General features: G+C 43.1%; 2 protein-coding genes across 2 annotated transcripts in view; both read left to right on the top strand.

The window, feature by feature from the left end:
* LOC137649955 (uncharacterized) overlaps positions 1-16501 on the top strand; it is a 361156-nt gene that overhangs the window by 76588 nt on the left and 268067 nt on the right. The window lies entirely within an intron of this gene.
* LOC137649849 (2-hydroxyacyl-CoA lyase 2-like) overlaps positions 1-16501 on the top strand; it is a 51059-nt gene that overhangs the window by 27853 nt on the left and 6705 nt on the right. The window contains exons 7-8 of the mRNA XM_068382795.1: positions 14608-14710; positions 15313-15483. Coding sequence (XP_068238896.1) covers positions 14608-14710; positions 15313-15483 — 274 coding nt within the window. The remainder of the gene's footprint in view (positions 1-14607; positions 14711-15312; positions 15484-16501) is intronic.

Genomic DNA, 16501 nt, shown 5'->3' with positions numbered 1-16501 from the left:
TTTTTCATACCTAATGTGAATTGTTAAAAAATTTGATTTCAGTGAAATAAGTGCAAAACAGAAAATCGTAGTGATAAAGTGATATTACGCAAAGTGTTATCAGTGTTGCGACCGAGGGTTCGTCTGTTCGTGCCTGTCGTTCGCCTAGTCCGGGACCTCTTGCAAGCTCCCAAGCCCAGGGGAGAAGTAATGTCGTACGACTTATGGGTTCGAGAGGCCTTGATCAGCGAACAGACGTTCCCTCTATGGTATCGGGTGTATCTTACCAAGATCACCCCTACCATAAGGCGAGAGAGACGATTTTCTCCTCGTCATCCGAAGGCTTTACGCATAAGAAACCGTGGAACAAGGTTTCGAGGCCCTTTAAGCGAAAGTCAGTCCTTTCAGGACAGGTCCAGCGTCCTGGTTTTAACCATTAGGACAGCTCTGACCCTATGCAGTCATCGGAAGACTGCTCGCCGCCTAACAAAAGCGTAACACAGACTCCGAGAGTCTTTTTGTAGGCAAGGTTTTGCGGTCACAGACGTTACCCTCGTCTCTTACCGCAACCATTCCCGTTGATCCTAAATCGGTTGTACGGCAAGACATGCAAAATAAGCTTGCCTCCCTTATGGAAGAATATTCTGCCGATAAGTCCGTTGAGCCTAGCCGTTTATCTCATCGAGATCCTGGCTTTCAGCCACCCTAACGTTCCTTTGTGCGTCCTGTTGACGTTGGCGTATCCAAGTCACGTCAGTCAGGTTGTTTAGAACCACACTCGATGCGGTCTCGTGTGGATTTTCAGCCACATTTGGACGTTAGGCCACTTGCTGATGCTCCTGTTGACGTTCAGGACGTTCGCTAACAATCGGAGTTGACTTGTTTTGACGCTGAGCGTCAACCTCCGCATTCTAGAGTTGTTTTGACTGCTCAGTCTAGGCGGTCAAAGCAGTCTCGAGTGGACGCTGTGCGTCCTCACGCACCTGTTGTTGTTGACAGTTCACAGACTGTCTAGCAGTTACATGACGTTGCGTCCTGGTCTCACGCACCTGTTGTTGTTGATAGTTCACAGACTGTCAAGCAGTTACATGACGTTGCGTCCTGGTCTGCTACTAATGTACCAGTGCGTGTGGACTCTGCTTGTAAAGCATTGCCACCACGGTAGGTCTCTCCCTTGCTTGAGACTCAGCTATTATCGGACAAGGTTCCTTCAGATGAGGAAGTTGCTGTTCCCCCTCCTACTGATATTCCCTTGAAGACTCTGTCTGACGGAGAGGAGCCTAAAGCTGCTTAGCCCTCTATGGACTTTAAATAAATCATGCTGATTTTTAAGGATCTTTGTCCGGATCTTTTTGTAACTGCTGCTCCTCGTCCGCCTAAACGTCAGAGCTTGCACTAGGCCTAACTACTTCGAAGCCGTTGTTTTATAAGCTAGTGCTCTCTCGCTCTTCTAAGAGAGCTTTACGTTTGCTAGGCGACTGGTTTATCACCAGGAGGATTTTGGGGGAGACAGCCTTTGCTTTCCCTTCTTTTAAACTGGCTTATAGAGCGAGAGTCTGATATGACACGAGAGAAGTTCTCGGCTTGAGAGTTCCTGCCTCTGCCCAGATAGACTTCTCAAACCTCATAGACTCTCCCTGGCGCCTGGCCATGAGACGCTCCAAGATTTTACAGGTCGACTTCACAGCTGTTTTCGAGCCTTTGAAGTTTTGCTGTACAATTATGTCATGCATAAACAAGGCTTTCAGGGATGGCTCCAATGATCTGACAGCCACGTTCTCTGCAGGAACAAGTCCCTCAGGGATGGCTCCATGATTTGGCAGCCATGTTCACTGCAGGAGTACGTAAGAGGCAAGTGCGCTCAATGTGTTCATTGTCAAGACAAACTTCACGATGAAGTCTACCAGGCTGTCTTGACAGCATTTATGGAAGGCGACTGGATGGGCTCTCTCGATCTTCATGAGGCATACTTCCACATTCCTATACACCCGGATTCCCAACCGTTTCTGAGGTTTGTTTACAGGAATGTGGGGTACCAGTTTCGAGCCCTGTGCTTTGGCCTCAGTCCTGCGCCTCTCGTGTTTACGAGGCTCATGAGGAATGTGGCAAAATCCCTCCATCTATCGGGGATCCGAGCCTCCCTGTACTTGGACGACTGGCTTCTCAGAGCATCGTCCAGTCTTCACTGTCTGCAGGATCTACATTGGACGTTGAGTCTGGCCAGGGAGTTGGGACTTTTGGTCAACCTAAAAGTCCCAACTGATCCCATCCCAGATTATTCTATATTTGGGGATGGAGATTCGCAGTCAAGCCCTGCTCGAAGTCCAACTAATGCTGAAACGAAACGTTTATTCAGTCAGGAGTTGGAACAGTCTCGTAGGGACTCTCTCATCCTTGGAGCAGTTTGTCTCACAAGGGAGACTACACCTTCTGCCTCTCCGGTTCCATCTAGCCTTTCACTGGAACTAGGACAAGACATTAGATACGGTATCATTCCCAGTCTCCGAACCAGTAAAGGCATGCCTGAAATGGTGGGACAGCAATATCAGTCTGAGAGAGGGACTATCCCTAGCAGTCAAGAACCCAAACCACGTGTTGTCCTCAGACGCGTTGGATTTGGGTTGGGGTGCGACCCTGGATGGTCGGGAATGCTCGGGTCTGTGGACCTCGAGTCAGAAGAGCATGCACATCAACGGCAAGGAGCTATTAGCAGTCCAATTGGCCTTGATGATATTAGAAGGCTTCTTCGAAACTTAGTGGTAGAGGCAACTCAGACAACACCACAACTTTGGCGTACATCTCCAAGCAAGGAGGCACACACTCCTTCACGCTACTCGAGATCGCAAGGGACCTTCTCTTATGGTCAAGAATTCGAGGCATCTCCCTGTTGACGAGATTCATCCAGGGGGACTTGAACGTCTTGGCAGACTGTCTCAGTCGGAGGGGTCAGGTGATACCCACGGAATGGACCCTCCACAATGACGTGGGCAAGAGTCTTTGGGCTACTTGGGGTCAACCCACAATAGACCTCTTTGCCTCCTCGTTGACCAAAAGGTTACCAATCTATTGCTCTCCAGTCCTAGATACAGAAGCAATCTACATAGATGCGTTTCTACTGGATTGGTCTTTTCTGGCGTTATATGGATTCCCACCATTCAAGATAGTCAACAAGGTACTGCAGAAGTTCGCCTCTCACGAAGGGACAAGGTTGACGTTGGTTGCTACCCTCTGGCCCGCGAGAGAGTGGTGCACCGAGGTACTTCAATGGCTGGTAGACTTTCCAAGAAGTCTTCCTCTAACGGTAGATCTGTTACGTCAGCCCCACGTAAAGAATGTCCATCAAAATCACCCCGCTCTTCGTCTGACTTCCTTCAGACTATCGAAAGACTCTCAAGAGCTAGAGGCTTTTCGAAGGAGGCAGCCAGTGCGATTGCAAGAGCTAGGAGAGCTTCTACCATTAGAGTATACCAGTCGAAGTGGGAAGTCTTTCGAGACTGGTGCAAGTCAGCATCTGTGTCTTCGTCCAGTACCTCTGTAGCCCAAATCGCAGATTTTCTTTTACATCTGAGAAAGGTTCACTCCCTTTCAGCTCCCACGATTAAGGGCTACAGGAGCATGTTGGCTTCGGTCTTTCGACATAGAGGCTTAGATCTTTCCAACAATAAAGATCTCCAAGATCTCCTTAAGTCTTTCGAGACCTCTAAGGAACGTCGTTTGGCAACTCCTGGATGGAACTTAGACGTGGTCCTAAGGTTCCTCATGTCAGACAGGTTTGAGCCATTACATTCAGCCTCCCTGAAGGATCTCACCCTCAAGACACTTTTCCTAGTGTGCTTGGCTTCGGCTAAAAGGGTCAATGAACTTCATGCCTTCAGTAAGAACATCGGCTTTTCTACAGAATAAAGCCACTTGTTCACTTCAACTTGGTTTCCTGGCCAAAAATGAACTGCCTTCTCGTCCTTGGCCTAAATCTTTTGATATTCCTTGCTTATCAGAGATCGTAGGCAACGAACTGGAAAGAGTATTATGTCCTGTTAGAGCTCTTAAGTTCGATTTAGCTCGTACTAAGTCATTATGAGGGAAATCTGAGGCATTATGGTGCTCAGTTAAGAAACCTTCATTGCCTATGTCAAAGAATGCTTTGTCATATTTTATCAGATTTTTTTTTTAATACGAGAAGCTCATTCTCACTTGAATGAGAAAGACCGATGTTTGCTTAAGGTTAAGACGCACGAAGTTAGAGATATAGCAACCTCCGTGGCCTTCAAGCAAAATAAATCTCTGCAAAGTATTATGGACGCGACTTTTTGGAGAAGCAAGTCAGTGTTCGCGTCATTTTACTTAAAAGATGTCCAGACTCTTTACGAGGACTGCTACACACTGGGTCCATTCGTTGCAGCGAGTGCAGTAGTGGGTGAGGGTTCTACCACTACACTTCCCTAATTCCAATATCCTTTTAATCTGTCTCTTGAAATGTTTTTAATATTGTTTTATGGGTTGTTCGGAAGGCTAAGAAGCCTTTCGCATCCTGGTTGATTTGGCGGGTGGTCAAAGTCATTTCTTGAGAGCGCCCAGATTAGGGGTTTGATGAGGTCCTGTTATATGGGTTGCAACCCTTGATACTTCAGCTCCTGGGAGTCTTTCAGCATCCTAAGAGGATCGCTGGGCTCCGTGAGGAAGACAGACTTACAAGGCAGAGTAATCGTCTAAGTCAACTTCCTTACCAGGTACCTATATATTTGGGTTTTGTTATATTGATAACTGTCAAAATGAAAAAACTCTTAGCTTATACGCTGTAAACATAATTAACTCTGGTCTCTACCCACCTCCTTGGGTGTGAATCAGCTATTATATATTCACCGGCTAAGTTAAATATTTAAAAATGATATTTTAATTATAAAATAGATTTTTTAATATACTTACCCGGTGAATATATAAATTAAATGACCCTCCCTTCCTCCCCAATAGAGACACAGCGGGACGAGAAGAATTGAAGGGTTTGTTTACATGCAAGAGTGGTATCTGGCCGACAGTTGGCGCTGGTGGGCACACCCGCAACCTTCATAGCGATCGCTCGCGAGTTTTTTGAGTGAGTTTTCTGTCGAGCCGCAGAGTTGCAGCTATTATATATTCACCGGGTAAGTATATTCAAAAATTTATTTTATAATTAAAATATCATTTCTCACTGTCTTTGTGTAATTTAGGATGGCTGTACTTCCCATATAGATATCTTCAAATATTCTAACATAAGATTCATCTATTCATTGCGTTTGCAGGACTTTCATTACTGCTGAAGATTTGACTGGATCAAGAGCATTCTCATAGTCTATAAATGCCATACAGAATTATTTGTCACACACTGTTGATTTTTCTATTAGCTAGTTAATTACATAATGGTCTGTTGTTTCATAACCACTTCTACTGTAGATCCAGCTTGCTCTCTTGGTTAATTAAAGTCTAGCTGTCGTTCTATTCAGCCTAATATGATCTTGTAAATATTTTGTATATTACTGAGAGTAAACTTATTGGGCAATAATTTCTCCAGGTCTTTACTGTCTCCCTCTTTGTGAATTAGTATGTTTTTCCCAACTGGAGGCATAAAGCATTCTTGTAGACATTTTGTATAAAGTTCAGCAAGTTTTACTACTATGAAATCTCCTCCATCTATTATTAATTCAATTGTTAAACCATTGTATCCCACTCCTCTGCCTCTTTTCATATCTTTTAAAACTTTTTTCTCTTACTATTACGTTTGGTACCGGCTTAATATTTCCATTTTCATCCAATAAAGAAAACATCTGTTGGTGCCTTGTTCCAAGTCTTTTCATCAATTTGATGCTTCTTCCTTTCTTTAGTGTTTCTCCAGTTTTGGTCTGAATTTTATTACGAATGTCTTGGGTTTTTAATTTGTTTGTTTTGGATAGTTCTGCTAATTCTATTTCATCTCTCGTGGGGTTTACCTTCATTTCCAATCTTTTCTTTATTAGGTTTCTTGTGTTTTCAGATAATTTTCCTTGATCTTGTTTAGGAACTTTTCCACTGATCATTTTTGTTGATTCCAATAAAAATTATTGTTTATTCCCTCTTTCCTTGCTTCCATTTCATCATGTAGCTGAGCGTAATTATTTGGTATTGCTAGATTAAACTTGTCTGATTATTTTCTCATTACAGGAATTTTCATTTTTTTTCATGAAATTAGTTTTTCTCTTTCTTTAAAAAGACTTACATAAGCCTGTTCAACATAGAAACATTTGCTGCAAGTTTGAACTTTTGAAGTTCTACTGATTCAATGATTATGAAGATCATTCCACAACTTAGTCACAGCTGGAATTAAATTTATAGAATACTGTATAGTATTGAGCCTCATTTCATTGCTCTTTGGTTTCACTGCATTTTGACAAGAAAATGCCTTATTGGATCACCGAAGGACTAATTGAATCAGTTTCTCATCCTTGTTTTTAAATATTTAACTTAGCCGGTGAATATATAATAGCTGCTGCTCCAGCGGCTCGACAGAAAACACACACAAAAACTCGCGAGCGATCGCTATGAAGGTTGCGGGTGTGCCCACCAGCGCCAACTATCGGCCAGAAACCACACATGCATGTAAACAAGCCTTCAATTCTTCTCTGTCGACCTTGACGACAAGACGTATCAATACTCGCTGTATAACCTGGAGTTTTCTCAACATATTTGGTGAAGTACTTCATTTTGGTTTGAGCTTTCGCAGTGCAGGTGTTTTTCCTCAACTTAAACTCTTGAACTCTTTATTGGACAGATTTAATTGTTGATGACTTGGATTGTTTTTTTTTTGGACTTTCTTTGACTAATTCAAAATGGCTGACGCTTCACAAGCCCCTAGATTTTGTAAGTGTAATGCTAGGGAATGTAATAGGCGTCTTCCAAAGGCCTCTCTCGACCCACATACTGTGTGTTCTAATTGTCGGGGTAAAACCTGTCAATTAGGAGATCGGTGTGAGGAATGCGTGGGCCTTTTGGAATTCGATTGGCTCGAATACGACAAGTATTCTCGTAAGCTAGAGAGAGATAGGGTAAGGAGGAGTTCCTCTAGGTCAGTAGATTTTTCTTCTCCACATGCCCCTGAACCTAATCCTTCCCCTGTAGTGGTTGTGCCTAACCCCCCTTCTGGCACTCAGGAACCATCGATGCAAGACATGTTACGTGCCATTCATGCCTTGGGTGAAAGAGTTGAAGCGTTAGCAACAGATCGTAATCAACTCATGGCTGACGTTAAAGAGCTTAAGTGTCAGAGTGCCACAGCGGAAAATAGTGGGAAAGTGATTAGTGCGCAGTGTTGTGAACAGTGTTGCGACCGAGGGTTCGTCTGTTCGTGCCTGTCGTTCACCTAGTCCGAGACCTCTTGCAAGCTCCCAAGCCCAGGGGAGAAGTAATGTCGTACGACTTATGGGTTCGAGAGGCCTTGATCAGCGAACAGACGTTCCCTCTATGGTATCAGGCGTGTCTCACCAAGATCGCCCCTACCATAAGACGAGAGAGCCCATTTTCTCCTCGTCATCCAAAGGCTTTTCGCATAAGAAACCGTGGAGCAAGGTTTCTAGGCCCCTTAAGCGAAAGTCGGTCCCTTCAGGACAGGTCCAGTGTCCTGGCTGTAGCCATTGGGACAGCTCTGACCCGTTGCAGTCATCGGAAGACTGCTCGCCGCCTAAGCAACAACGTTACACAGGCTCAGAGAGTCTTGGTGTAGGCAAGGTTGTGCCGTCTCAGACGTTAACCCCGTCGTTTACCGCACCCATTCCCGTTGACCCTAAATGGGTTATACTGTACTGCAAGACATGCAGTCTAAGCTCGCCTCCCTTATGGAAGACTATTCTGCCGATAAGGTTCACGTTGATCCTCACCGTTTATCTCATCGAGATCCTGGCCTTCAGCCGCCCAAACGAGCCTTTGCTCGTCCTGTTGATGTTGGCGTAGCTAAGTCACGTCAGTCACGCTTTGTAGAGCCTCACTCGATGCAGTCACGTGTTGACTTTCAGCCGCATTTAGACGTTCAGCCACTTCCTAATGCTCTTGTTGACGTTCAGGACGTTCGCCAACCAGCGGAGTTGACTTGTTTTTACGCTGAGCGTCAACCACCGCAGTCTAGAGTTGTTTTGACTGCTCAGTCTAGGCAGTCAAAACAGTCTCGAGTTGACGTTGACGTCGAGCGTCCTCCCGCTCCTGTTGTTGTTGACAGTTCACAGGCTGTTAAGCAGTTACATGACGTAGCGTCCTGGACTGCTACTAATGCACCAGTGCGTGTGGACTCTGCGTGTCAAGCATTGCCAACCCCTTTGCTTGTTACTCAGCAGTTGTCAGATGAGGATCCTTCAGATGAGGACGTTGCTGACCCTCATCATGATGATTATCCTTCGGATGTAGACGAACCTAGAACGGTTCCTCCATCAATGGACTTTAAGAAAGTCATGTTAATTTTCAAGGAACTTTTTCCCGATCACTTCGTCGCTGTTGCTCCTCGTTCGCCGGACGTCTGAGTTTGCGCTAGGCTTACCTGCTAACATGCCAGCCTTTACAAAGCTTGTGCTCTCTCGCTCTTCCAAGAGAGCTTTACGACTTTTAGGCGACTGGTTGGAAACCAGGAGGAGTTTGGGGAAGACGGCCTTTGCCTTCCCTCCGTCAAAGCTCTCATCTAGATCGAGCGTCTGGTATGCCACGGGAGAAGTTCTCAGCTTGGGAGTCCCTGCCTCTGCCCAGGGTGACTTCTCAAGCCTCGTAGACTCTCCCCGCCGCCTAGCCATGAGACGCTCGAAGATTAGTTGGTCCTCCTCGGACCTTGACCATCTGCTGAAAGGCGTATACAGAGCCTTTGAAGTTTTCAACTTCCTTGACTGGTCTTTGGGAGCCTTAAGTAGGAAAATCTCATCGGCTGATAGAGATGTCTCCTTGCTGATTATGTCCTGTATGGATAAAGCCATCCGCGATGGTTCCAATGAGCTCGCCTCCTCTTTTACGTCGGGAGTCTTAAAGAAGCGAGAGTCCCTTTGCTCTTTTCTTTCGGCAGGAGTTACTCCCTGTCAGAGATCTGAACTGCTCTTTGCTCCCTTATCAAAGTTTTTGTTCCCGCAACAATTGGTTAAGGACATAGCTTCTTCACTCGTGCAGAAGGACACCCATGACTTGGTGGCGTCCTCTGCTCGCAAAGGGACTCCTTCTACATCCTTTTCTGCTAGACCCAGGATCGACACTCTGGCGTCCAGATTTATTCCGCCCTTTCGTGGCAGAGCTCCCAGCAGGGGAAGTACTCGTGCCGAGGGAAAGAGAGGAAAGAAGAGAGGAGCCAAGTCCTCACGTGGCAGAGTCTGACTGCCCACAGCCTCAGACAGCAGTAGGAGCCAGATTGAAGAGCTTCTGGCAGGCCTGGGAGAAGAGGGGCGCAGACCAACAATCTGTTCGGTTGCTCAGAGAGGGGTACAAAATTCCATTTGTATGCAAACCTCCTCTAGCGACTTCCCCCATCGACCTCTCTCCCAGGTACCGAGAGGAGTCAAAGAGACAAGCCCTAAACCTAGAAGTGTCTCTATTGCTAGAGAAGGGAGCGGTGGTGAAAGTCTCGGACCTTCAATCACCGGGGTTTTACAACCGTCTCTTCCTAGTCCCGAAGAAGACAGGAGGTTGGAGACCGGTGCTAGACGTCAGTGCACTCAACGTCTTCGTTACGAAGACAAAGTTCACCATGGAGACCACGAAATCAGTCTTAGCAGCGGTCAGAAAGGGAGACTGGATGGTGTCTCTCGACCTAAGAGACGCGTACTTCCACATCCCCATTCACCCAGATTCCCAACCGTTTCTGAGGTTTGTTTTCAACAATGTGGTATACCAGTTTCGGGCCCTGTGCTTTGGCCTAAGTCCTGCTCCTCTCGTGTTTATGAGGCTTATGAGGAATGTAGCAAAATTCCTCCATTTATCGGGAATCCGAGCCTCCCTGTACTTGGACGACTGGCTTCTCAGAGCTTCGTCCAGTCATCGCTGTCTGCAGGATCTTCATTGGACATTGGATCTGACCAAGGCATTGGGACTTTTGGTCAACCTAGAAAAGTCCCAGCTGATTCCATCCCAAACTATACTGTATTTAGGGATGGAGATTCGCAGTCCAGTTTTTCGGGCTTTTCCGTCTGCCACCCGAATAGAGCAAGCCCTGCTCAAAGTCCAACTGATGTTGAAGAGAGAACGGTGCTCAGTCAGGAATTGGATGAGTCTAGTAGGAACTCTTATCATCCCTGGAGCAGTTTGTCTCGCTAGGAAGGCTACACCTTCGACCTCTCCAGTTCCATCTAGCCTTTCACTGGAAAAAGGACAAGACATTAGAGACGGTCTCAATCCCGGTCTCCGAACCAGTAAAGGCATGCCTGAATTGGTGGAACGACAATATCAGTCTGAGAGAGGGACTTTCCCTAGCAGTTCAGAACCCAAACCACGTACTATTCTCAGACGCGTCGGATTTGGGTTGGGGTGCAACCCTGGACGGTCGGGAATGCTCAGGTCTGTGGACCTCAAGTCAGAGGAGCATGCACATCAATGGCAAGGAGCTTTTGGCAGTCCACTTGGCCTTGATGAAATTCGAGAGTCTCCTTCGAAACAAAGTGGTAGAGATCAACTCCGACAATACCACAGCCTTGGCATACATCTCCAAGCAAGGAGGCACCCACTCCCTCACGCTGTACGAGATCGCAAGGGACCTGCTCATTTGGTCAAGAGATCGAGGCATCTCCCTGTTAACGAGGTTTATCCAGGGCGACTTGAACGTCTTAGCAGACTGCCTCAGTCGGAGGGGTCAGGTAATTCCTACGGAATGGACCCTCCACAAGGACGTGTGCAAGAGTCTTTGGGCGACTTGGGGTCAACCCACCATAGACCTCTTTGCAACCTCGATGACCAAGAGACTTCCAATCTATTGCTCTCCAGTCCCAGACCCAGCAGCAATACACATAGACACATTTCTACTAGATTGATCTCATCTGGACCTGTATGCATTCCCACCATTCAAGATTGTCAACAAGGTACTGCAGAAGTTCGCCTCTCACAAAGGGACAAGGTTGACGTAGGTTGCTCCCCTCTGGCCCGCGAGAGAATGGTTCACCGAGGTACTTCGATGGCTGGTAGACTTTCCCAGAAGTCTTCCTCTAAGGGTAGATCTGTTACGTCAGCCCCACGTAAAGAATGTACACCAAAGCCTCCCCGCTCTTTGTCTGACTGCCTTCAGACTATCGAAAGACTCTCTAGAGCTCGAGGCTTTTCGAAGGAGGCAGCCAGTGCGATTGCAAGAGCGAGGAGAGCTTCTACCATTAGAGTATACCAGTCGAAGTTGGAAGTCTTTCGAGACTGGTGCAAGTCAGCATCTGTGTCCTCGTCCAGTACCTCTGTAGCCCAAATCGCTGATTTTCTCTTACATCTGAGAAAGGTTCGCTCCCTTTCAGCTACCACGATCAAGGGCTACAGGAGCATGTTGGCTTCGGTCTTTCGTCATAGAGGCTTAGATCTTTCCAACAATAAAGATCTACAAGATCTCCTTAGGTCTTTTGAGACCTCTAAGGAACGTCGTTTGGCAACTCCTGGATGGAACTTAGACGTAGTCCTAAGGTTCCTCATGTCAGACAGGTTTGAGCCATTACATTCAGCCTCCCTGAAGGATCTCATTCTCAAGACACTTTTCCTAGTGTGCTTGGCCTCGGCTAAAAGAGTCAGTGAACTTCATGCCTTCAGTAAGAACATTGGCTTTTCTACAGAAAAAGCCACTTGTTCTCTTCAACTTGGTTTCCTGGCCAAAAATGAACTGCCTTCTCGTCCTTGGCCTAAATCTTTTGATATTCCTTGCTTATCAGAGATCGTAGGCAACGAACTGGAAAGAGTATTATGTCCTGTTAGAGCTCTTAAGTTCTATTTAGCTCGTACTAAGTCATTACGAGGTAAATCTGAGGCGTTATGGTGCTCAGTTAAGAAACCATCATTGCCTATGTCAAAGAATGCTTTGTCATATTTTATCAGATTTTTAATACGAGAAGCTCATTCTCACTTGAATGAGAAAGACCGATGTTTGCTTAAGGTTAAGACGCACGAAGTTAGAGCTATAGCAACCTCCGTGGCCTTCAAGCAAAATAGATCTCTGCAAAGTATCATGGACGCGACTTTTTGGAGAAGCAAGTCAGTGTTCGCGTCATTTTACTTAAAAGATGTCCAGACTCTTTACGAGGACTGCTACACACTGGGTCCATTCGTTGCAGCGAGTGCAGTAGTGGGTGAGGGTTCTACCACTACACTTCCCTAATTCCAATATCCTTTTTAAACTGTCTCTTGAAATGTTTTTAATATTGTTTTTTGGGTTGTACGGAAGGCTAAGAAGCCTTTCGCATCCTGGTTGATTTGGCGGGTGGTCAAAGTCATTTCTTGAGAGCGCCCAGATTAGGGGTTTGATGAGGTCCTGTTGGTATGGGTTGCAACCCTTGATACTTCAGCTCCTAGGAGTCTTTCAGCATCCAAAGAGGATCGCTGGGCTTCGTGAGGAAGACAGACTTACAAGGCAGAGTAATCGTCTAAGTCAACTTCCTTACCAGGTACCTATATATTTGGGTTTTGTTATATTGATAACTGTCAAAAACTCTAAGCATATACGCTGTAAACTTATTTAACTCTGGTCTCTACCCACTGCCTTGGGTGTGAATCAGCTATTATATATTCACCGGCTAAGTTAAATATTTAAAAATGATATTTTAATTATAAAATAAATTTTTGAATATACTTACCCGGTGAATATATAAATTAAAGGCCCTCCCTTCCTCCCCAATAGAGACGCAGCGGGACGAGAAGAATTGAAGGCTTGTTTACATGCATGTGTGGTATCTGGCCGATAGTTGGCGCTGGTGGGCACACCCGCAACCTTCATAGCGATCGCTCGCGAGTTTTTGTGTGTGTTTTCTGTCGAGCCGCTGGAGCAGCAGCTATTATATATTCACCGGGTAAGTATATTCAAAAATTTATTTTACAATTAAAATATCATTTTTATCAAATGGTGTGTTGAGCACTCTGAATAGAATGGTCAAGGATGCCTGGTTGTTTATCAAGAGGTTTTCTTTTCCCTTTCTTTGTTTATACATTCATCTTTGATCATTTTCATAACTATCACCACTACCTTTTTTGTATTTAGTCTTGTTCATAGCATTATCATTTTGTTTCTCTATTACAGAATATTTTTTATTCTCTCTTTGTTGTGCCGGGGTAATTTCTTTGTTGTGGCGCTATGACTTGTAGCATTCCTCTCTCTTATAAAAGAAAGCTATAAAATGGTAAACTAGGAAAACCTCACAAGATAACTTTGTTGAACTCATAAGAAGGCTTTAAAAAGAAATTTTTATTTCCAAAAGTATTTCTGTTGACAAAATAGCTTATTTTTTTTAATTAAAGTTAATATTTACAGAAACAATTCTGGTGACAAAATAGCTTATACTGTATTTACATAGAAAAATTTTGGTCATATTTAGTTTGTATTTTAATTTAACTCAGCTAAATTGTAGAAGGTTGTGCAACAATTATCGTTTACAGTTTCATGTTTAAAAACCTATAGAAACCAGCATTTAAGCATTCTGATATAATGCAAGCACACAAATAGAGAAAATTGAGAAGAACATTGGTGAGAATCTGGTTTTTCAGAGCCAACGGTTACGCTAGTGTAATAAGAGTGGTATGGAGCATCCACACCATCTCATTTTTAATTATAATACAAAACGTCCTTAACTTAGAAACATTCAGAGATCCAAACACAAATCCAACTGAAAATAACAAAGATAAGATAAAGAAATACTTTGATAAAACTAATATTATATCCTTTAATACAGTAAGCAAAACAACTTGTAATAACCTGATATCTATTTCATATGAAACCTTACTATTTGTTGACTTGTGTACCTGGAAACCATAGGCATGGATTTCAGGTTAGGCCTATCGTAGGCCAAAATTTAACAAAATTGGACTTGCAAACAATTGGACTTACAAACAGCTTCTTGGAACCAATTAAGTTTGAAAACTAATTTCCTGAAAACGGTGCAGCGGGGCTGAGGGATAACTGCCTAAAACCTTTAGTCTCATCCACAGTGTGCCTCACAAGGCACAGTGTATGCATAATTTTTCCTGTGTGGATTCTGTGTACATTACTCTATGCTCATGGTAGTGGGACCTATGATGCAAGTTTATTGTAAAGTTAGCTTTTGCACATGATACCAAAATGATACTCTGATTCTTACTGTCTTTTTGCAAAATAGTTCTCTTATTTTGGTACATTTGCAGGTTTGTTTTTGGTAGGTAATTGTATTGCTAAGTCTCTACTGTAAGCTGGCACGCTAATTGAATACATCATTTATAAAATTTGTCTCCTAATTTAAGGGGATATAGAGATTAAGTTAATAAGGAAATAGTGATTTTTTTTACCCTCAGTGTAGCAGTTTGGACAAGAGATGAGCTAAATTTTTGTGTAATTACAGAAAATGATAATTTCTTTGAAGATTTATCAGTATTTTTGATTAATCTGAAATCACATAGACTAAGCTTGTATTTTGTTAAAATAAAAATAAAATTATGTAAGATGAATATTTCATTATCCAGGCCTAGAGGTCCTCTGACTTGGTTGGATCCAGGAGCTTTTGGTACTCTAGGAGTTGGTGGTGGTTTTGCCCTTGGGGCCAAACTGTGTCGACCAGATTCAGAGGTACAGTAAAGTATGATTTATTTGATTATTTGATTTCACAGTTTGATGGTTTTAGGTATTGAAGCATATTGTCTTACTTCTCCAGATGTAATGGGTCTTGATTGTGGATCATACGCGTGTATGTTCAGTCTCTTAGACATTGTGCTACAGTACAATGACTAGCCCCTTACTTAATGCTTATTGAGGTCTTTAAACGTTTTCCAATTGTTTATAAATTTATGAGTTCAAACTGTCAAATCAAATATTGATTCACCAAAAAACAATCAATAATTTCTGACATGGACTAATTTCAATTTATTTATTAATTTTATATTTTAGACTTCAAAAGTCAACTTATATGCTGTAATTTGCGGTAAATGAATGGAAATCCTGATATATTAAGTACATTCTGTATAGGATTATATGTTTTTTATTTGGTAAGCTATTATGGAAGTCATTTGTAACATACATTAGGCTCTCATAGATCAAGTATTTTTTTCCCACTTAGTAAAGTATGCGTTAATAATATAGCACTGTATAGATAATTAAAAAGTTTCTGAAATGTTAGGTTTCTTTGAAGTTATACTTGAATAACATGTAAAGTACTGTAATTCTTTTGACAGGTGTGGATCATATATGGTGATGGTTCACTTGGCTACTCTTTATCCGAGTTTGATACATACACACGTCATAAGACTCCAGTTATAGCGTTCGTCGGGAATGATGCTGGTTGGACACAGATTGCACGCGAACAAGTCCCTATGTTTGGCACTAGTGTAGCTTGCGATTTAGCAGTAAGTTAACCCTGTTCCTTTCAGAAGTTTATATCATTACAGGTATTTCTTTCTTTTATGTTTTGTCTTTGTTAGTGTACAGTAAGTAGACTATCCAAATTGTCTTTTAAACTTCTTGAAAGTCAATACCTTTTTTTCATTTAATTAGTTACAATATGCTTACTTTATTTGTGGCAGTGTATGCAATTGAAGAGCAGCAGTATATACATTAAAACAGATGTTCAAACCACCATATAAGAGAAGGACCATGATGTATCTTTGAGGTTTAGGAAAGGTGATCCTGGCCTAATCTTGAATTGACTCCATCTTCTACCTTCTTTAGGAAAGAAAGGATACCTAAAGTTACAAACCTTCCAAGCATTGTAGTGTCACTATAAATTTGTGTGAATGTGGCCATCTAATACACAGACCATTATTTGATTGACAGTTCATCATGCATCATTAATGGGCATGATCAATGTAAAGATGGGATTCTTTGTAGGCCCAACAGCAAAGCTTGGATGTCTGCTACAATATTCACAGACTGGTTTGGTAAATCGAGGCACTAGAGGTTTATATTAGGCACAAGAACTTAACTGAATTATAGCTTGCTTTACACTACCATTTGGTGACAATAAAACACTTGGCTGCAGCTTCCCAGCTTTACTCAATTTAAACCATTAATAGTCTGAAATAAACTCATTGTTTTCCTTGATAATCTTGTACAATATTAAACTTACAATGATATACAGTATAGTGAATGGTGATATCCCTTACAATGATAGTAATCCTTACCTTAATATATTTACAGTATCCTATTACTCTTGACATTACTAATAGATACCAAACATATATGTAGGTATGGTGTATGGATCACCATTGTCTCTTGGTTCTGGATAGAAACAAAGTGAAGTAATTCTTCTTAATGATGGGACAACACTCATATCAAACTTTGGTAATTAAATAGAGAAAAAAAAGGCAGGAGCAAAACATAGCATCCTTAAGTAATAAATATACCATATTCTCCCCTCCTAGAATA

This window comes from Palaemon carinicauda, chromosome 11 (genome assembly GCF_036898095.1).
Source record: "Palaemon carinicauda isolate YSFRI2023 chromosome 11, ASM3689809v2, whole genome shotgun sequence".
Taxonomy (NCBI): domain Eukaryota; kingdom Metazoa; phylum Arthropoda; class Malacostraca; order Decapoda; family Palaemonidae; genus Palaemon; species Palaemon carinicauda.
Note: the sequence above shows the minus strand (reverse complement) of the source record. Positions and strands in the feature narration are given on the sequence as shown.